This window comes from Opisthocomus hoazin, chromosome Z (assembly GCF_030867145.1).
Source record: "Opisthocomus hoazin isolate bOpiHoa1 chromosome Z, bOpiHoa1.hap1, whole genome shotgun sequence".
Classification (NCBI taxonomy): domain Eukaryota; kingdom Metazoa; phylum Chordata; class Aves; order Opisthocomiformes; family Opisthocomidae; genus Opisthocomus; species Opisthocomus hoazin.
Window position 1 is genome coordinate 43719703 of NC_134454.1, and position 21844 is coordinate 43741546.

The 21844-nt window shown below is 38.3% G+C and overlaps 1 protein-coding gene across 1 annotated transcript in view; it reads left to right on the forward strand.

The window, feature by feature from the left end:
• The first annotated feature begins 10309 nt into the window (after positions 1-10309).
• Positions 10310-21844, forward strand: part of ROR2 (receptor tyrosine kinase like orphan receptor 2) — an 84232-nt gene continuing 72697 nt past the window's right edge. The window contains exon 1 of the mRNA XM_075446847.1: positions 10310-10427. Coding sequence (XP_075302962.1) covers positions 10310-10427 — 118 coding nt within the window. The remainder of the gene's footprint in view (positions 10428-21844) is intronic.

A 21844-nucleotide genomic window follows, 5' to 3' on the forward strand; every position in this document is an offset into this window, starting at 1 on the left:
CTGTTGAAGACCACAACTGAATTTCAGATGGGAAATTCAAAATAAATGCAGAGTGTGCTGTGGAATCGTGTTGTTGGCCATGCCTACTACTTTTTATCTGATAGCTTGTTCCTTCATGTTGCAAGCATTCCTTCACTACATTCAACTGTGAATGAGATACTGTGCTGGATTCCAGCGAGGCTTGAGATTTGTAAACTCTGGAAAGCAACTGACATTGGAGGTCAGTGTGTTATAACAACGTTGAGCTACACTATCTCCTTATAAAGGGAACCTCCTTGTGTAAACAGAGATGCTGGTGATCGGAAAATTTTGAGAAGGATTTTCAACTAGTTTGCTGGACAATGGTGAAATGATTTGTAGCCTTTCTCTTGTTCATAATAGAGTGGACACAGGAAAGCATAATCCTGTACTGAACCGGCAATACAGATTTTCACCCCTGTGTAGAATGTAGAGACTTGTCAGTCTTGGTGCTCTAGGACTGTAAATAACTGATGGACTTTGACTGGTGTTTTCAAGCAGTGTGCATGAGGATCTCATTTTGGTTCTTTTGTTTTCCTTCATTATGTAATCAAAGCATTTATTTTGTTTCTGATTTGCAACAGTAAATACTGTTAAAAAGTGCAGTTTCATTTAATGTACTTCTGTTTCTGTTCAGGTCTGTTCTTCTCATGTATTTGATAGTACAAATATTGGAGATTAACTTGAAGGTCAAATCTGAGTGAAATTTCACCCATAATTTGGGCTCATCCCCAGATCCTGGTTCTGATTGTACCTGGCTTTAATTATGCTGAATTCCTGGAAGCTGCTATCAGAGTGTTCATTCCCAAATGGTAAAAGTATCATGAAATCAAATTACCTTGTAAGGTTAAGTGTGTATTTGACTCAGTACTGGAAAAAATTAGATTGCATTTGGTTTTTAGATGAAGTTCTTTATTTCCTTCCAGGCACTGAAGAGGACTAGATGTTAGGCTTGCTTTTTAACCCATCTGTATTAAATATATAATATGGAGATATGGTTTGAATGTAATTGGTTATGGTTGATGTGTAGCTATGGAATTTGAGAATCATCTAATAATTTTTCCTTTAAACAGACTTTCTCAAGTACCAACATGGTATGCTGCCTGCCTTGAAGACTGTGTAATTTTAGGTTCCTTGCTTTCATCCAGCCTTTTTCTCATCCTTCTTGTGTGTTGGCTAATCCTGACATTTTCTTAATTTAAAGTCTCTAATTCATAACATGAGTTGCATTTAGTCACATGAATAATGCTACTGATTGTAACCCAATGTGAAAGTCCTTTGCAGAGTCAACTCTTTTGACTGTGTTCTGTCTTCATGTCCTTCTTTAAAATGCATACGTATCAATGGCGTTGTACAAGAACAATCCCTTTTATCCTCTTTATGATTACATGTGGCTCGTCTAGCTTGCGTGTAGAAGGCTAAAAGGTGAAATGTGTTGGACTTGTCCTGACTTTCATGTCTCCACAAGCATAGGTTTTCCTAGTCTCATATATTTTAAATTCCCTCCAATTTCTGTAACAAATGAAAATGGCAGGGTTTATTGTGTATTTAAATTGTTCTTGAAATAGAAAATTGCATGAGTTACCTGCTGCTACTATTGACTGTGCATCTGATGCTTAGTATTGACTCAGTTGCCTTTCTCTGTAATGCAGTGAACAGGCAGACTGTAACAATAGGATGACTTGGACAAGAAACAGTGGCTTATGTTAGCCGTAGAAGCTGGCTTAATTCTTGTTCTCTTCGGATGCTCTTGACCATTGCGGGGCAGGACTGTGAGGATATCAGAGTAACCTGGTCTGATTAGATTGTGTAACCCACATTTTATGGTACAACTTCAATGCCTACTTTACTTGAAGTTCATGAGCCACGTATAGACTGTAAAAGATGGTTTGGTTAGTAAATCAGTAATCCCATAAGACCTTTTTCTTAGACTCTAGCACTTTAGTCCGCACTTTGTTTATTTTACCTTTTGTATCCAAGGATTTTAAAGTAAGCACTACATTTTTAATTTCACTGAGCAACAGAGACAGCATCCTGAAGTGCAAGCATTGTTTACAAAGTTACTTAACCATGTTATATTTCTTTATTCAGTGCTGGTCCTGAATCCAGCATATTACCTAGTTTTGTAGCAGTATATTTTGAATAGTCTTCAATGCTGTATCTGGTTGATTTGCTATGTATGGTTATTCCAGTATTGTTCATAAAATCAGTTACTTGTAATTATGAGACATAGGCAGTTAGGTTAATACCTAAGTTACGATCTGAGGTAAAATAACAAAGAGAAATGTGGTGTTTTGATGTATTATGGCATGTCAGGCCACATGTGCTTGATGTGCTTTAAGGCTGTGATGATTTACTCCAGTAAGGTGTAGGTTGCACCTCTTATCATGCACAAATGAATGTGTTTCTTGAGATGCAACTGATCTGCATTAATTGGGCAAATACTTACAGATCTTGGAGGGGAGTACTGAACTAACTTAATTTCTTAATTAAACAGCGCAGTGAAATTGCAGATCAGCAGGGGTCAAATCCTTACCCATATTCAGTGAACTCTAAACACTCGAGCAGCTAAAACCAGGTTTCAGAAATCTGTGCTTTGCAAAGCTGCTGTTGCTTGTCATAGGTTGCTAAAAGCTACACAGTTGCATTCTGTGGCCCTCCAGATGTAAAGCACATCCAATTTTTGCAAAGGAAGGCAGAGAAATTCTTCAATTTAAGGTGTTTTTTTGATATATATGTATGGGAGCCTACTGTTTGTCTGTGTTGTTACTAAACATGCTAAGATAGAGTCTTAGTTGTGCAGAGGGGAAAAAAACCTCCCACATGTCTGGAAAACAGCCTTCAATAACCTTTGCTGCCAGAATAGTTAGCCCACCAACTAATTGCAAACACATGGGAATATTTATAAAGAGCCAGGGCATGGGCTCAGAAAATGACTGATCTCCTGCTCTGGTTCAGCATATATGAATGACAGCCCTTAGTAACCCTGCTCCCTGTCAAAGCAGGTCTGCTTCATCAAACTGTGACAAAGTACAGCTGCTCCGCAGGCGGTGAGCACCCCAAAATATTTCAGTCAAAATAGCTTCTGCAAAGGAGAACAGATTTTGCAAAAACAGTTACCTTGCTAAGAACTGAAAAGGACAGTTTACTTTTAGTCTCTGTCATCTATCAGTGCGTTGTCTACGTTTGGAAACTTGAAGGGAATTTTAAAATCTTCTTTATTTCTGTTATCTTTCCAGTGTTACTTGATGCTTAGCAAGAGTAAGTAATGATTGTAATACAAATGTTGGCCTCTGCACAGCAGGGCCCTGACATCATAGCCTTAAAGCACTGAACACACAGTTCATTTTCTCTTCCCCTGTGAACCGTTCTCATCCAGGAGGGTCAGGTTTAGTATAAACAGAACATGGGAAGAATAAGAATAATAAAAACCTGTCGAGTTTCTAGTTATTTTCATGTACATAATAGTTTAGTTACCGTGCAAGAGCTTTTTGAGGTAGTGTGGCGAGTACAATAAAGTTCTATAATTACGTTTCCTGTGCAACATCACTGTTAAAAAGTCAATGCACCTTCCATTTTTAGTGATGCTCAATATGTTCTGAGGACTATTTTAATTTGTTTTTAGGAAAATATCACAGATTATTACCAATGAGGTTTTTTTAACCAAGTGCCCAGAATTTGCGGTGCTGTCATGAGCAGCATTCCAGCTTCACAAAGTCTTTAGGTGTCTACAGAACTACCTCTGAAATCTCAGGGGGATTGGAGATTTTGAAACAACTCTTAATGGTATTTGGCGTTTGTTCAGCTACCTCTGTCATCACCAGAAAGTACAAAGTTACTTTCACATGCTTAACAGCAAAAAGGGTTTTGAGAGAGAGATTCAAGCTGTTGTTGTAGTGGGGGCCATTTTATTTTATCCCTACTGAAAAATCTGGACTGTTTGGGCTATTACTGAATTTCCTTATGGTTAAAAGGCAAATAGTATGTCTCTTCTTTTGCTGAAGATACGAGCGTATGCTTTTAGTCAGAAATACGAATTGTCTATGAATCAGCTTGTGTTTTGCTTCTTCCTTCTCTTCTTGCTGTTATTTTTCATCATGTGTGTGATGCAGAAGATGCAGCGGAAGCCACATTTCATGCGGGTCTGAGGTAGTGAAAGAAATGGCATACGAGAGCTTGAAGAGAGCTCAACTGTCTCTGTAGCTCTTATGATAGCTCACAGAAATTCTGGCTTTGTACTGCTGGCTTTCATAAGAACTGGACGTTAAAGTTTCCCTGTTGTGTGTATAGATTGAGTACTGTTGTGACTTCAGGCTTGGTACTTCTACTATAGGCAAATAGGATCAGTTTGCAGAGTATTCTCTGAATTACTGCTTACGTTTCAAAAGCTCTCGAAAGAACTTAATGTGTTTGTTGTATACCTAGTTTGTGTGTTGTACTTATTTTTCATGTAGTGTTTAAAGTAGCACCATAGTAGCAGGAACTCTAGTGTCCCATATATTGCCAAGTCAGTAGTAAGTATTTTAATTATTTATTATTGTTGTTGCTAATGATGAATAATATTTATTATAATAATTATTTACTATTGATTACCAGGAAGTTTGTCACTGAATTCATTGCCTTTGCTTCTGATAAAAGTTTGCATTAAAAGAATGCTGGAAGTTGTTGTAGTGTAACAGACCTTCAGAGCTTTTAATAGTGTGCTGGACTATGTAGCCTTCAAAAAGACACGATTTACTCTCAGTTTACTGAGAATCTGATAAATTTTCTTTCTGTTTATTTTGACTTTTGCTATTGGATATACAGTGACTAAACAAATCAGGCACATAGCAGAGAAAGAGAAAGAAATATTCTTTACTATTTGAGCTTGTAAAAGAGTCAAAACACTGCATTTGTTGGAACAGAATCTTGGGACACAGCTGAATTTTTCAACACAACAAACATTGGTTAAAGCAGATGAAAGCATAATTTCTAGGCAAATGAATAAAAGAAAACAATAAACAATAATTTTCATTCCATTAATATTTTGGAATTGAAGTGGACGAGAAAAACTGTCTGAAAAAGATTGGGCGTTGCATTACACATTGCACATTACACATTGTTTGTCCTCCAGGTTCGATACCTTGCCTGTGTCAGAACCACAAAGTGATGTGGCTGTTTCCACCTCTTTGCATAAGTGGCATCTGCACCAGGAATTCTCACTTATGTGAGGATCCTCACCAGTACAGAGTGGGATTCACCTAGTGCTACTTTAATTTTGGTTGTTTTGAACATCTAAAGTTGTCTTTTTGTTCAGAGTGTTTAACTGATTTAGCTCTTTTTTTCCACATTGCAGTCCAGTTTACTATTGATGGTTTACTAAAGATCATTTCTGCAGTGAACGCTGTCAACACACACATAAACGCGGAGCTCTACCTAACAAGAATTTTTTATCACATCATCCATAATTCAGAAGTATTCTTCTGTTGCATTGTTTTTCCACCTGCCTTACTTTATGCCTATTGAAACTGGCTAATGTTTTTCAAGGTTGTTTTTCTTGTATGTAGGAGGCATGAAGTTGGAGATGATAAAGCAGAGTGGGAAAAGGGGAATCAATGTGTAACATACATGCATAGAATATAGAAAAATAAGAAATAGATGAGTCTAGACCTTTAGAAACAAAAACAGCTTTCACAGTTTTTGCAAAATTAATTTTTCTTTTTCCTTCCAGCTTTTGTAGTTCATATAGTTCAGCAGATGAGAAATTTCTCCCTTTCTTATAGCAAGGCCTTCTGAGCGGCACTGTCATTTGGGAAGTAATAACACTATGATTTTTTTACATTTTTAACATTTTTTTAAAAAACATCTTTAACACATTCTGATTTTGTAAGATATTTTATAGCTTGTAAGGAGTAACAGAAATAGTCTGTTTGGGAGTCCATGTTCCTGAATAATTTATGCTCCCATTCAGGAATTCACATAAAGGAAGAGTAAGGTATATCAAACATCTGCGTAGTCACAAAACTGAAAGTTTTTTGAAAACATGGTCAACTTCACGTTATTAAGAAAAACGTTCCCAAATACAGTTTTAGAAATTATTTTATAAAATTTGATCATATTATTCTGTACTGCTAAGCAGTATTAGAATTTCAGGGTCAATAGCTGTATTATCATTACTTGATAGTACCTTTGGCAAATTAAAAAAATTCCACTAAACCAAAAAAACCAAACAAAAAACCCCCAACCAGAATAAAGAATACAGAAACACCATTCCAGAAGAAATGAGTGCTTGTTTTCCTAATTACTGAGTAAAATGAATTTACTTAGATCTGAAACTTTAAGGTCTGTAACACTAATTTACTGTTGTTGCACACTTCTGAACAGTTAAGATGAATTCATTGTAAAGGGAGAAATTCATGTACATTTTTGTTCACATTCTTGGAAAAGAGTCAGACTTCAAGTATGACTGGGAAAATTACGATTTAAAAAAAAGTTTTCAAAGACTGGATTCATTTGGTTTGGCAAAAGCTACAAAATGAATATGTATTTAAAAAAGCAGTGATTTAAGTGATCACAGGTTTTGGCTCTTAGGGAGGAGGAAATACCTTTAAAAATTCCATATTGCACCAAAGTTCATTCTCTGCCTCCCCCCTCTTTCTAGCCCCTGTTCAATGTTGTGAGGAACATCTGGTTAAGAAAAGTAACACTAGCAACACATTATTTAACCCTTCAGCGGGTAGATGTCCAGGTTTATTGTGAGATGGTTGTTTTCTTGGGAAACCAGTGTGTTTTGGATACCTTTTACTACTTTTACCTTTTTCTGCCTTTCTCTCACCACATTTATTTATTTTTTGTTGTTATATAATACGGGAAACAAGAGAAATGGGAAAAGAAAAGCATACATTACACAGTTTTCACTACTTGAGGGAAAACAGAACAGACCATAAAGATAGTGAGAAATAAATGCGTTAGATAGTTATCCTCTCCCTTATCATCTTCATTTTGGCTATAAAGGTCTAAAAGAACTTTTCTCCAAGTGACATTTTGTGAAGAGGTGCCTCATGCCTGCATTACAAACATGTTCTGGATTTCAGTAATTGTGTAAGGGTAGAGACACTTGACAAGGTACTGAAAAATAATGCTACAACTTTGTATATAGACATATTTTAAGAGCAGAGCATGTCCAGTGGATAAACACTAGGTATCCCTGTAACCTGCCAGCTGGGAGTTCACAAGTAGGAGGGGTGATCTTCTGGATCTGCAGTCTCTACTTCTGTTTTACTACGCCCAGTGTCTTCCCAGCCCTTGCACAAGTATTTCCAGTTACACGATGGTTTTTAACCACGGTTCTTTACCTGAGAGCTGGCTCCGGTGTCTCTTGTTTCTGATGCCTGGGACCTGGCTACCTTTTGCCAGGAGTCCATACTATGCCTCCTGCTGCTGCTAAGAAGGAGATAGGCCTGAGCTGGCCGTGGCCTCACCTGGTTCATCCAGAAGGATTTCTTTTTGATTGCTGCAGATGCTGGCAATGGAGTGCTCTGCTTTTGACTGCAGGAACCCAGTTCCTCTTACAGAATGTCCACCATCTGAATGCAGGGGAACAGTAGGTGTCCCTGGGATACCTGGGTTACCGTCTGAGCTAAAAACTGCTCTTTCCCAGGAGGCTTTTCTTGAAGCACCATCTCTTTATTCTCTTGACTCAGCTAAAGTACTCACCTACTTACTGTGTAGTGCCATAGGTTTTGTTTATTTTGGGTATTTCTGCTAACAGGGTTGTGGATCAGAACCAGAAGTCCTCAATATGGAGACACAGGCTTTTCATCAATTTTTCATTAGCTCAAGGTCCCTTTTCCATCCAAGTCCGTCCGTAACTGTTGTTGGTGGGCACTGCAAAATTAATTAAATTACAGTTGCTGAGACATAACTAATGAGGTAAGGAGAAAGAGCTGGATTAATGGCATGACAAGTCTGTCTTTTCTCTTGTGACCCTAGGGACCTGCCATTGGCTTCTGAAGAACATTTCTAATGTATATTTGAGAGTTCTCTAGAAATGTTTGCTTAGAAGCATGAGAGTGAGCTGATTTGTTTGCCTTCAGCTCACAGAGGTAGTGTAGCGCAAAATTCATTAATGTTTTTGTAGGTCTTTAGATAACAGATGAGCAAAAATATACAGAAAACTCTGAATAAAAAATATAACAGAATAAACATTTAATAATTATGTTCTTGTTTAGCTGCATTGATACTATTTAGAATATATTTATCTGTTAAACTACGAGGTCTTTTAAAATTATCTGTAATAAATCTTCTAAAATTGTTGAATTAAAAACACATTTTAACCACCAAGTTTCTCTTCTCTGTTGGTGGAGATTTCTTTAGGTCGTAGATGTTAAAGGTTACAAAGGTTGTAACTACGAGATATCTGTGCTGAAGAGAGAAGGTTCAATAATTTGGACAAAGCTTTGTTCAAATTATAGAGACATGAACTCAATGTATAAATGAGAGAGACACCAGTGGTACTGCTGACTATAAAACCTTTAAGAAACTTGGTCTAGCATCAGTCTGAACCAATAAATCCATATTACACAGCATCGTTAGATCCTCCAGCCCTCATCCATGAATGCAGAAGCAGAGGTAAAGTATGAGTTCTTAACCTGGACCATTTAACCTACTTCTCTCCAGTGGATCTCAGACATAGGCAGTATAAAATCTGTATTTGTTTTAGAAAATTAGTTATTTCACAGTAGGTTTATTACATGTAGGCACTATGAACTTAAATTGTACCCTTAGTAAATAGTCACCTGTAAGAGTTTTGTTGAGCTATTTCCCTAAAGTTTTTGCTTTGATTTTGTGATTGTTGCATTATACACACACACACACACACATATGTAGTTATACAGTTGGAAATAAAGGCCTTATGGTAAGATTTCCATATATGCAATGCACAGCAGCTGTGAAAAGAATGTTCTATGAAAAATAGTGAAGGGGTACTGACTTGTTTCGAAAATCCAGCCTTTAGCTTTTGCAGTACCAAGGGTCAAGTGTTCATATTTGTCTCTTAAGATTATTGTTTTTTGTATAGGGAAAGAGAAGATATTTCTGCTTAACCAGCTACTCTGAAATACGTATTAAATATCTTGAACTGAGGGTATTTACAATCAGTTCTAATGAGATCTTCTGGATTGCTATTATGCGTTCTGCTTAAATGACAGAAGAAGATAGATACTGTGTGTTCCACTTAATTTCTGAATCCTCTATTTACTGTTTTGTTACTTACTGATGTTTCTTTGCCATTCCTTTTCTTCTGCAGAACTCTCCCTGTTTGGTCAATACAACTATAATTGTATCGTTGCTACTGCAGAATTGCAACACTGGACGGTTTATATGCTTAGTACTTAAGTGGTTGGGAAAACAAAACTGAATTGTGATGGTTCACTGACTGTTAGACCAGTGTGACATTGGTTGTGGACACTGTCCACGACTGTCAAGTTAAAGCATGCACAGTGATGACTGTGCAAAAAAGTAACATGTTTTTAAAATAATATGGTTAAAAGCATTAATTGATAGAATATGTCACAAACATTTTTATTTCAGCTCAAGTGTGGCATGAGTTGCTGCATCTGGGGTCAGTGGAGTAGTGCTTATTGCCTCATATGCAGGCCACATAACCACCATAAGCTGGCTTTAGCTGCTGTATCCAAGCTACATAGGTTCTGGGATCAAGCCAATATTGCTCTTGCTTCTGGTTTGTGTTTAACAAACATTTAGCTGTTTTTCTGAACTGAGTGTGTAGGGTTCACTTCATTTTTCCCAGCTGGAGATGACTTTTGCCCTTCTCATCTGCTCTCAGATGTTGCAGGATCCATGTTCCCAGGTACTTCTGCTCCTTGTCTCCTTTTTATGGTCTAACTGAAAACCATTTCTGTTGTCCTCTGCTGGATACTGGAGAAATAGAATCTCTGTCTGGGTACCAGGAAAAGAAAACTGGTGTTTGTTCACTTGCAAATGTCAGTACTCCAACCAGACGTAGCCATGTTCAGACAGACAGTTTTAGGTCAGATGTCATTTCATCTACCACTGATTCCTCAGGGCTGTGGCCGTTGAGGTGCTCCCAGGAAGGACTGGACAACCTACTTCTTCAGCAAGCTGACTAGGTTTCCGACTCACTCTTAACACATTCCTGCCAACCTCTGAAACCCCATGGTGCAGGTAGCCACCTGGCACGGTACTGAAGGTGAATTGGAGAGTGAGGCTCTTACATTGCCTGAACTTCTTGCTGTATGAACTCTAGGGAAGCCAGAGTTTTCTGACTTACATGTTACATCTGCTCAGCCTTGAGCCTGTGGAGGGCCAATGCATAGATCATGGGATCCCTGTAGAGGAAGATGAAGGGAAAGATGGTTCTGAGTGGGCAGCAAGCTCAGGGGGAGCAGGTGAGCAGGCAGAGTCCACAGAGAACATAACTCGGGTCTTTGCTATGTTCTTTCATTCCTGCATGCTAAGCCCCAAGTGCAAGTTCTACCAGTGACCCATCTACTGCTGTAGTGGAGGTTAGTACTTGATGTTGTGCAGTGGCTGCAAAATGCCTGATGCTGGGAGCAGTCAGAGCTGCTTGGACTGTGTGCTTAGGCCTCATGGCGGTGCTGGGAGGAAACGGCTTGGACAGCTCGAAAGCATAAATTTTTACTGCTGTCATACTGCATTTGTCTTCAATACAGTCTCCGATGTCCTTGGTTTCCTGTTTTGCTGATTCAGTGAGCAGATAGCTGGAGGACAGGGGTGACTGCCTACTGACAACCAGAATGTCTGTGGGGCCACTCATACCTCAGGAGGTGATGGATACAAGCGTCTTGGCAACAGTGCAGTTTTATCAATTTTGAAGCATTTTTGCTGCCGAAACTGGTATCAGAGCTCAGGCAACTTAAGAGTTATATCAGCATAGCTAAACTGGATCAGCTTCATGCCTTTCAGGTAACTCATTCTGATTTTTGAGCAAATTAGGTTTTGTACAATTAAGTTGTTTGCTTTTGTATGATAAATTAAAGTGTTGTTAAAACTAGTGCATATGATTGTCATAAGCAATTACATATATATGACTCAACAATATATCTATATGGTACATCTGCAATAAAAAACGTATTTATTCTTCTACATTACAAGGTAGCTGTCTGAATGGATTTTCTTCATTTGAATAGAAATAACTTTATCTTAAAAAGATATTGAACATGTTGAGTGGAACTGGTGAGGCTTTAAATAAACTATGTAATGTCACATGCTATTTGCAGTGCTAAGATCAAAAGTGTGAGGAAACCTCTTGTTAAGTATATGCCAGTAAATAGTACAACAGAAAAATAAGATGGAATTTAATGCCAAGCAAGGAAATCAGTCTTAGGGAAGGAAAGTTTGATTAAATTGGCAGAGTAAAGGGGAAAAAAAAATAGTACTTTAGTACTGTGGTTTTGTTGCAGAACGGCTGAGTTTTGTCACAACCAGTCATTTCCATTCTTAAAAAATTGCTATTTTGCTTAAGTGATGGAACTGCCTGGTTAAAATACAGACCTGCAGACTGGGATCAAGGATGCATCAGATTGGCTGAGCCACTGGTATGAGTTTTTAGGTGATTACGAAGCTGGCTAAGCTAGTTCTGCTTCTTTTGATAAACACAACTGTAGCAGTTTGCTGGGAATTCAAAAGGCAACACCCACCCTCCCCCCATTAGTTTGTCTTTGTTTTGTACCAAATTGTCCTCAGTGGGTTTATTAATGTTGTTTAGTATCAAAGTCTTTGAATCCAAGTGCTAGCTGTACTAGGCACCTTGCCCATACTAGAAATTTGAAGTTGCACTTAATCTGTGACTTGACGACTGCAGAAACCACCTCCTTGTAGCCTAAACAGGGCCTTTCAACTCCCTACTCATTTCACAGGAAGGTGAACATAAATTTATAACATCACATGTCTTAATTGAAAGCTACTTGATGAATTCTTTTCACTGTGCAATCTCAGTAATTATGGAGGTGTTGTTATATATCAGAGCGGTTACTTATGCTCCCACCCTGAGACTTTAAAGCAATGGCATTATATGGCCTCAGATAGGGTAGGCTAGTACCTCCTTGCATTTTTGCTGATGTATTTTAATTTTAGGGGAGTTCCCTTTATCCTCCCCCACAGAGACCATGCCTTGCTGTTTAAAGGCGAAAGGAAAATACTACTCCTATGCCAGGAGAAACGGAGGAAATTTGTCTTAAAAGAGAAATGAGCTTTTTGGTTTTTTTAAAATTCAGATAATGGGGAGGGTTGGTGCCAGCCAGCAAATTCCACTGTCAGCTCCATACCACCGTATTTTTGGAACTTATATTTTCAGCACTTCAGTTTTATCAAAAGAAGAAAACAAGATTTTGTGCACTTTTGCAACAAAAGTAATCTCAGCTCTATATCAGGACGCTTTCCTGCTGCTGTGAAGAAAATCTGAAATGCATTTAGCAGAGGGGCTAAGTTGTTTCCAAGGACTGTAACTGATCTCTCTTTTCCTCCACGTTCTAGGCAAAGAAGAGCAGGGTAGAAAAATTTAAAGTAACTTAAGTGCTTCTGACTATAATTTATACTGGAAAATACAAAAATTGTTGCTTTCAATCTATGTTTAGTTTTGGGGTTTTGGGGGTATTTTTGTTAGGGAAGGCTTGGTTGTCTTTGATAATTAGAACAGCTTAAAGGTCCATAGGTATATTACTGGTATCCCTTTTTTCTAATGGGGCAATGCACTTTAACAGTAGTGTAGTTTAATATACATATATTATATTTTCTCATTTTCACAGATTTTAAACAATGTTAGTATAAGCATTTATTACATACATACACACAGTTGTGCTGTTCGTGCATAAAACAAGTCTTGGAAAAAAACAGTAAAATAAAAGCTGTTTAACATGTGTATGGAAGAGAAAATAACTTTCCAAAAATACGTTTTTAATTTGAAACATATTGACTTAGTAAATACAAATATATCTATAGTAGTGAATTGAACTGATTGTTTGTCATTACCATGGGCTTCAAGATTTTAAAACTGGATCTCAGCCTCTCACCTCATTTTTATTCATGGTTTGTAAGACAAAAATAAGGTTTCTTGGCTTTTAAAATCCCAGTTGGTTTTTCAGCTTTGAATGAAGTACTTGAAATTTGGAATGAAGCAAATATTCACTATGCACCTGTGGAGTAGTCTGTTTCTGTCAAAAGCTGGTTTAACATTTCAGTTTATTCTAGCTCCATTTGCTTTGTCTTTGGCTTATACCTCTTCATAGATGCGATTTTTCTTAAACTGTTTTAATACTACTGAATATTTCTGTAGCTTTAGTTAATTAACTAAATTACTAGATTACTACTTTGCACAGGGTATAATCATTTCATATTTAAAAATAAATGGGGAATTTGAAAAGAAAGATGTCTTTAAACAAGGCAAGATCCAAAAGCCAGCTATTAAAAAAATTCTTTCATTTTTATCCACCCCTCCTAGATCCCTGTGGAGATCTAATAAGCTACCTTTCTGAAGAAAGGAAATTTGATAGAAAGGGTTGATACGTTTTCCCAATTCACTAAGCTTCAGAAGTAGACAGATGGGGGGTGATGTAATTTCATTCTACTAATCTGTCATTTACACAAGTTAGTTGTTCTGTCCAAGAGGTAAAATACATGTTTTAGTTGAAATTATTTCGTGAGTGATTTCTGCTGTGGCAAACTTTCACTTTGAAGCACAGAGTGGTACATACACTGTGTCTTTTCCCCATAATCTTGTTTAAAATCAACATGTTTCATCGAGGAGTATGTGATGTTGGCCTTGCATGCAAAAAAGTTTTGTCATAGAGTGCAGGTGGTACTGTGTCCGTGCCAAACATATAGGGAGTTTACCATTGCAAAGCAGGTCTTGTTTCACACACAGTGCAGAACTTTGCCTCTTACAGGTGACAAACTGACTTTAATGTTAGGCATCTTTACAGCCTGTTGGAGAGGAATGCCAGGGGCTCATTTTCTTTTGCAAAATAATTTCCGCTTCATGTAATCCTTCTTCCTTCCTTCACAGTATATTTTTGAAAGTATTTTTCTCCCTTGATCCAGAGCATAGAGAACTCTTTCAAGATCTACATTGCTAGGTAGGATTTTTGTATGTTTATGACTTCTATCACATAATTTTTCTTTCAAACTGTGTGCTTACACAGAGGCAAGCTGGAAAATTGAGTGTTTCTAGAAGGCTACCCGACAATCAAGGTAATGTCATATTTTCCAGCAAGAATACCAGATCTATGTCGTGTGTGATTTAACCAGCAGTTTCTGCATGAAGAACAGTGTTCACTTTGTTTATTGGAGGATTACTGAAAATCCTATAATTCATCACTAGTCTGTCAGAAGCAAGTTTTGGCTGATTTAGTGCCTCATTCGGAATTGACATGTACATATTTTACCTTAAATGTTGAGTGTTCTAAGTCCTCCATTCTAGCTTTGTGTAGACTACAAATAGCCTTAGTATACAGTTTTGTAAAATGACAGACCATATTAATGAAAGAAGATGCTTTGAGGCATGTTGCTGTGAGGTTAAAATGTACTGCTTACTTATTATAAAGCTGTTTTTCAAAAGAAAATAACTGTTTGGACTGTATGGTTATTATAATGAATGATGAGGGTCTGTAGTACTTTTTCACACATAAACTAGCATGTGTAGCATTAGAGATCTGAGCTGCTTGATTTAAGAAGAGTAAATGCCTGTATTTAATATCCTGTTTCTTACATCACTCGCAAATCTTGCATCTACTTGATACCTCAGCATGTTAAGTGGGAAGTATAGGCTGTTAAGAATCAAAGACATTTCAGATTTCTGCTTCCTTAAAATCCTTGTGGCTCTCCTTGCTCTCTGCTGGGACTTTGGTTGCATGGCATAAGCAAGACAGTAAACAATCATGGCTACTTGAATGGCTGTTTTATCCAGAGTTATATTTTCATTTTCCGTAACAGACGAAGCTCCATTATTCTAATTGTGGAACAACTGGGTTGCACAGGTTGTGTGAACTTGCAGATGATGGCTAAAACCCTGCTTGAAGCCAAGGCAGATACCTATACAAGCATTTTGACTAGAGCATAATGTGTTGTATGTGCAGATTACATTTTGTTATGACAAAGGCTATGAGATTAGATACAAACCATGTGCACTTTCCCCCTTCCCTGTTTTTGGTTCTGTTGCTGTCAGTCTGCTCTCAGAAACAGTGCTTGAGGAAGCTTTGAATTGGCTTACGTTTCCTCAGATGTGCTATAGGAGGTTGAATGACTTCTAAAATTAGATAGCAAGCTGTGCTTTCAAAACAGTAGTTACTGAAATGACTCAGTCTGCTACTTTACAGCACTTTACAGCTGAAATGAATGAGCTGCAGCTAATAGCTTTTCCCAGATGTTAATTAAGAAATTGAAAAGCTCCAGGAAGAGCATTGGCCATCCAACATTTAATTATTCTTGTAGTTAAAAAGTATTTTACTCAAACATCTCTCATTCTTGCTTGTAAATTAAGCTATTAGTGTATTCCGAAAATAAACTCAATGCTAGTGCTCATGCAGACTCAATCTTTTCAGCGTGGGATTAAAAATAAAACAATGTACCGCTTCAAATTATGAATGTCCTTGAGCAAAGTAGTTGTGCACTTGATGTTGTCATATCTTTTCCACGGAGGGCTTTCTAATTAGCACCACCAAATTATATTTAAAATAGCATGAATTACTTTCCTCTTTAACTCTTTTTTCATGGATCTTCTAAAGACCTTTCCAAGACTTGACTTAACCTTCACTTCTCTGGTCTGTGAGAATGAGGTTATAGTAGTTGAGGCTACGCAGGCGAAAACTGGATGCTTCAGTGATATGGTTAGAGGAGGTTATGGTTACACTAGACAAGTGGGTAGGTGTTCTGCTGTGAACTTCATTTACCAGCTGGCTTCCTGTTTTTCTCCACTGGGACCTCTTTTCGCCCTACACATACACCACTACATCTAAGCTTTTCTCCTACAGTCCTGCAGTTCCTCCATATCCAAGCTCCCCATTCCCTTCTGAAGACTTCTCCAGAATTCCCCAGGTCCCCTGCTTCGCCTTTGCCTTCCTGCCTTTCTCTTTATTCATCTCTGTATGATAAAGTTCTCCCCTTTGGTTTGCCAGGGCAAAGCTGCAGCACACACTGCTTGGCAAGGAGCGTGGCTGGTCAGCCAGATGTGGACCTGACAGCTGGCAAATATGCCCTTCCTTACTTACCAGCCAGTCTCAAGTCTCCGGTCAGGAGACTTGCGTGCTTTGAGAGCTGTGGGCTAAAAACCACAGCCTGCCCCTCGATTGTGGTAAGGCAGAGTTGTAACTTTGTGGCCCACATGTTTTGTAGGTCTGAGGTGTGTCTGTTTACTTAATGAAGAAATAGTGAATGATAGGTGTAAACAAGATGCCTCTAAACACTGCCCATCATTTCTGGTATAGCTGGCACCTTGGTTTTACTGTCTTTGTCAGTATTATGACAGAGAAGCTTGGGTAACACATGTTTCTGCCATCCCGTTAAAATCCACATGGCTCTGAAAAAGCCACTGTGCTTTGTGAACGAGAGCCATTGTTCTGGAGACAGCAGATTGGAAATCAGTATTTTGCGGTGACCAGGGCTGTTGATGGGCGCAGTCTTTGGAACCAAAATGCATGTGGTACTAACCAGAGCTGGGGAATATGGGAGACACCCAGTGCAAAACTTCACAGTTGTGCTTTCTTCCTCTCCGTTCTGGCCCGAAGATTAGCCGCACCACAGTTACCATCATTGTCTTGGTCTAGGTACACAGGTCTTTCTCCAAGTCCCTGTCCGCATATCCCCCCACCCCTTCTCCACAGCTACTTTCCTTTGCTTCCACAGAAACAGATGTATTGTCCCAGGGGCAGCTTCTGTGTAAGAGTTAGTTAAGAACACGGGTCTGATGTCTTGGCTCATTAAAGGAACTGGAAATCCCATCTCACTGAGGTCATAAACACTCACCTTTGTGTTGGGTACCTGGTCACTACCAGTGTTTTAGCATGAAACCCTTAACTTCTTTTCCTAAGTGGCTTTGAAGGTCTGAAATGTGGGATCCGGAATGCTGTTTTATTAAATTTTTGAAGTATTTTTCAGAAAATTATTTGAATTTCTACATTGTTGAGTATCGCTTAAGAGGTATGTGCTTAAAAGATACTGGAGGAATGGACTGGAGAGAGAAAAAATAGGAATTAATATTTACCATGTGCATACTTATGCACAGACAGCGTACTCCTAGCCACGTTAACAATCTCTCTGCAGTATAACACAGACTATCTGTCATTGATACACAGTCCAGGTTTCCAGTTGACTGCAAATAATGATGAATTCTGTGGATGCAGTCAATTTTGAAAGGAAACATGCATTCAAAATGCTGGAGATAAGAGATACAAGAGTTCCTGCTACTTCTGTGGATACTGCAAATCTCCAACATCAAAAGGCTCCCTGTTTGAAAAGGTTGACCCTTTTCTGTTTTTGAAGGTCTGTAGAGTGCCGGTTGTAAGTTCAGTTAGGAGATTGTTTAGTATGTAGGTAATAACTCTTCCATAACACGTCTCCAAATCTGTTGTTTACACATGAGCAAAGTTAAAAATGAAAGGAGACTTGAAAATGTAGCAGTGTCTGTTTATAGATTTAACAATGTTAAATCCTAACAGTCAAGCAACATGACTAGTAGATATGAGGAGAAACAATCTACATTGTTTCCTTTCAAAAACTTTTGCAAAAGATTTTAGGGAAAAGTATTTTACTCTTATGATTGTACAAGTTTAAGTCAACTTACTTTGGTCGGTGAATCTTGATTTTCTTCAGATGCATAGAATGCACAGCCCATCTCTGCACAAATGCACAATTCCTAAAACAACCCAGTTACTGTTTAAACAGCTAGTATAAATAATGAACCACTCCATTACCAAGAATATAAATAAATGTAGACAAGTAAGGGTTCTCTAGAGCTGAAAGTTTAGGTTATGCAAAAACTTCAACAGCTGTAATTTGTAGGTCCTTGTAGACTGAGGGGTGTGAGTGATGTAAACTCTGGAAAGCCAACATTTAATGTATGTCTATTTTGTCATTTTGCCAAAAGGCAGGACTGCACTGTTACGTTTCTTTTGCTGTGTACAAGTTTTGAATAGGGCAGCATCTGGCAGAAAAAAATCCACAAAGTGCATTAAGCTTTGCAGTGCTGTAAACAGAGCACAGTGTTCTACTGCACGATGAGTGATGAGTCAACTTTTTAGAGAAGTCTGGTCATAAACATCTTTTCCCTGGATAAAACTAAGAAAGAAGAAGGAGAGCAAAAGATATTAACTGAAATTTATTTCTTCAAATGTAAAGATTTAAAGTTAATACTAAAAGCCAGTTGAGTCGGAAGTGTGCTTCTAATTAGATTAAGTTTGTTCCTTCTTATGCTTAGCTAGTTGCAGAGATGCAAGTTGTTTGGATCTGAGCCTTCAAGTCACCGTGTCTGAGGACGTAAATGGAAGCAGCTCAGTTCGCCCCTCTACCGTAAAGTCACCACACGCCAGTGTGGTTCCACGTCAGTGAATCACAGTGGAAAATGGCTTAACCAATACCTCAGAAATTGCATCAATTTTGGTGAGAACATAACTTTATAAGACCTAACTTTAAGCCAGCAAATTGAAAGATGTTCATTAGTGTTAGTGCAAGTCCTTTGGCTTAAATTGGTAAAGTGAAAGCATGAGGAAGGTTCAGAGCTGTCCTTGGGGTGGGAGAGAGAGGGAGGAGGAAAAAAGGGACTGATGGATGGAAAGAGAGAGAGGGCAGACTGACCATGAGCACACCAAGATGAAATGTATCCTTGGTCCAGGGAATTTTTTAAATAAACAGAGAATGGTTCATATTTTATGGCTCTTGTCCAGAATATTTACAGAAACACTGTAGTCTATACTGTCAGTTAGTCTGAGAACACGAGTACACAAGCAATCATGAACTACCCAGGTGCTATGCTATGTTACTGAGTGAAGGTACAGAATTAAAGCAGGGCACTTTAGCTTCTTAGCTGCTGTTTTTGAAACACTCACAGTGAGAATCTCTGTTCGTTCACAAGAGTGGATTTTTTCTTTCCATAAATATGCTATTTTTTTTTAAACTACCTGCTTTGATTAGACTGCTGAACCTTCACTTCATTTATTGCAATACAACACTGACATGTCTTACAGAAAACAGCTCTGCTGCTTCTGAGTAGACTGTCCACCTGTGTTTGTCAGGGTAAGGATTGCCATGTAAGCGTTCACCCTTCTAGGAAAAGAACAGGTAAGTGGGGAAATTGAAGTGGGAAGAAAACAGTAAGTTTATTAACAGCTCTATTAGTTCTGGTGTCATCAAGATTTTGAAAGTGCATCTAAACAGTGAGTAGCAACTTCAGAGGTCCTTTGCATAAGCAGTGGGCAATGTGATGGTGATACCCCCTTTGACTCTTCATTTCCAACAGCAGCAGCAAGCCTTATGGTACATGCAGAAGAGACAAAGCTTGCTGATACAGTTTATCTCCCTTACCTCTGCCATTGGGAAGCTTTCTGCAGGCTGCCTGGAGGACCTGCAGCTCCAGGCAGCAGGGGTGGAAGGTGCCACGGGGTATGTCCGCAGTGTTGCCACCCTGCTGCAGTTCATGCAGGAAGGGGGTGATGCCTCTGTCGCTTCAGGCTTTCTTCCCTACTGCCTTTGGGATTCAGGCTGCACTTAGAACTCAGATTGCAAGGAAGGTGTTTTTTTGCATTGTACATTGTGGCTCATACACTCCCCTAGCTTACTCAAAACATGTTACTCAATGTACCCAATGTTTGCATAGGACCTTCTAAGGAGCTGATCTGGGGAATTATTTTGGCTATCAGAATTTCTTTATTATTTCTATGCATAATAAAAATAATGTCTTATGACCTCAACCATAGCTAGAGGATCACAGGTACAAATGGGAGGTAAAGCATTTTTGCCTCTGTTTATCTGGATTGAAATCAAGACTTAAAGGTGAAAGAATGGCAGGGACAAGAATTACTACGCCACGTCTCCCGACAAGCTGCAGCTTGAGGTGAATGGGTGGACTCTGATTAATGCCCATATTCTCCCCATGAAGAAAAGAAAAAAACATTTACTAACAAAACCCTGAACACTCTTAGATGTAGCAACTGCCTCTGCTAATCTAATAAAAAATACCTTTTCAAATGCTTGTGATCTGTACACATTTATATCTTAATCGCTTCTAGCCTACAGTATTTAAGAGACAATATAAATACAAATGCTTTTCTTAAATTGTCTTATTTTTCAAAACTTTGAAATCTGAAAGGAACTTTTTTTTTTCCCTAATACGTCGTTTTCTAGGTGGATGTGAATTTTTAAAGTACCTTGAATTTCAAAGGGCTTCTTACCTGTACGACTAATACAACACTGCATTATCCATTCTGAAGACATGCTTCTGTAGGCCCATAACACAGGGTGTAGCAAAGAATTAACACAAGAATTTTTGACACAAGCATATTTGTTTCTATCCTTGAGTCCTATAATCATCTTCAAGTCGGTTGTGCATTTTTTTTTCTCTTGAAAAGGTTTCCCACAACCAAAGTGTCAGAAACTCTCAGAAAATTGCGATGTCTAAGACTACAAAAAAGGCTGAGGTAATGGTGAATTGAATAATTTTATTCCTGTTGGTACTGAATTGTAACTTAGTCTCCAGACATCCTCCAAGCAAGTGTAAATTTTGATCAACCTTTTTTATGTTCTAGTTGTCTGAAGTGGGATGAGTAGTAATTACAGCCTTTGTTCCTGCTGCTGTTTGCCAATCTGTGCTCCATCTCCCTGAGCTCTTTGTCTAGCAAACCTTGGCTAGAAAGTCTGCAGAGGAAAATGTCAGCTTAACATGAAGGCTTCACTTTATTATTCTGTGTTAAGCATTGCTGCACCTAAGCAGCTGCTTCTGAATGCTTAGTCACTGGAATGTGTGAAGACTGCAGAAATTCAATCATACCTGTATCTTATAATAAATGATTTTGCCTAATATACCTGATTAGGCACACTTTTGCAGTGAACTGACATAATTGCACCTTATGCTAACCTAGCTGATAACAATAGTTGTAGTTGATATTCTAACACTTCGAAGTTGGTGTTGAGTGTTAGATTCTTTATCTGAAAAGTGAAATGCATAGGAAAGTGTTCAGTTATTGACTTGCTTGTTGTCATTTTACTGGAATTCTATGAATAACATTGTTGTAAATATCTTTAAAAAATTTTAAAGTATAGCAATCAGAATGTGATAAATCATAATGTAGTATAGCTCTTTGTACTAGCTATAACAGCAAGGAGCAGCTGCTCAAGTAAATTGTTACCATAAATTGTAAGCCCACTAAGAATTACCGTTTTATGACTCAGGCCAGTAAGGTCACTTCAGATTTGCTTAGAAGCCTTGTTACAGTAACATAATACAGTATGTATGTTGACTCTTTTGTTTATGAAGTAGTTTCTCAAAGTCCTGACAAACCAAGTGACTGAAAGTTTGTGGTAGCCTTTGTCTTGTGGAAAGTGATGGGTAGAAGAGTGGGTTATGGTAAGCGAATTCAGTCTTGCTGTGACTACTAGAAGTGGAGTTGTGGTGCTGTGGCAAGGGTATCTGTTCCTCAAAGCTGACTTACAGTCTGTGAAGTTCTGTCTATGTTGTTATAATTTATTTTACTTTTGACATTTTGTACAACTTTGCCTTGAAAGGGGTTTATGCCAATTAAGGACTTCATCTGTTACTCTTTTCTCAAACTCGTATTAGCAGTTGTAAGCGTGCAAGAATTGC